Raw genomic sequence first — 1,054 nt, 5'->3', positions numbered from 1 at the left:
GAACTGGGTGGCACTGGTACTGGCTGTACAGGAACTGGGTGGCACTGGAAATGGCTGTACAGGCACTGGAACTAGGTGGCAGTGGTACTGGGTGGCACTGGTACTGGCTGTACAGGCACTGGAACTGGGCAGCACTGGTATTTGCTGTACAGGCCCTGGAACTGGGTGGCACTGGTACTGGGTGGCACTGGTTGTTGCTTTACAGGGACTAGTACTGTGGATGGCAATGGTACAGGATATATAGACACTGGTAATGGATGACACTGGTACTGGTTCTGGCTGTACAGGTGGGGGGGAGGAGACACAACTGCAGTCCTGGAGTCTATGAGACCTGCAGCGCTTACACCCCCATCGTCCAGGACGTAGAGCGGGAGCCATTCATATCCCTCCCAACATTATATACAAGAACGCTGCATGGCGGAGATCAGGAATGTCTGCCGGCTGTAAACCTGTTCAGGCCATTGTGCAGGAGCTGGGCTTTAAGGGGGAGGGGAGGAAGGGGGGAGGTTAAAGAGCGGGTTGATTTGCTTAAAGTTTCCTCATCAAAACAATATTCATGTTTTTGGACATTTTCATGAGGAATTGATCTTCTGATGAAATAATAAACACATTTGAATAACGCACACAGAGGAGAGGAATAAGTCACATGACATTTTATGCGGTCACATCCTTCAAGGTATGACGAGATCCAGGAAATTGTTACATTTATATATATATCACAAAAATATCATACAGAGCACCCCAAAACCTCCATCCTCAGCATGATGCTTCCCTTCCACTTCTCGGGGTGCAGTTTAAGATACCGCGCGATGACCGGAGCCTCCAGGGTGACCCACATTGGGGTGTTGTACTCTTTGTTCCCATTGAAGATCTGAAAGAACAAAGAAAGTCGTTTTCTTAATGTCAAAATACATTGTAACAATGTTACCAGAAACCGGGAGATCCGCAGATGTCAACGTCCTCTTAACTCAGCAGCTCAGCCCTCCCCCAGCAGCAACTCAGCTAACCCCTCTAAGCAGTAATTCAGCATACCAGCACACACTGATCACCACTC

The 1,054-nt window shown here is 48.7% G+C and overlaps 1 protein-coding gene across 1 annotated transcript in view; it reads right to left on the bottom strand.

Moving 5' to 3' along the window:
• Positions 1 to 727: 727 nt before the first annotated feature.
• F8 (coagulation factor VIII) overlaps positions 728 to 1,054 on the bottom strand; it is a 26,354-nt gene continuing 26,027 nt past the window's right edge. Inside the window, exon 18 of the mRNA XM_018576955.1 lies at positions 728 to 871. Within this exon, the coding sequence (XP_018432457.1) occupies positions 728 to 871 (144 nt within the window). The remainder of the gene's footprint in view (positions 872 to 1,054) is intronic.

The sequence above is a fragment of the Nanorana parkeri genome, unplaced genomic scaffold (assembly GCF_000935625.1).
Source record: "Nanorana parkeri isolate BGI_ZX_2015 unplaced genomic scaffold, ASM93562v1 scaffold81, whole genome shotgun sequence".
NCBI classification, from domain to species: Eukaryota; Metazoa; Chordata; class Amphibia; order Anura; family Dicroglossidae; genus Nanorana; species Nanorana parkeri.
The sequence above is the reverse complement of the archived record's forward strand: the minus strand, read 5'-3'. Positions and strand labels throughout refer to the sequence as shown.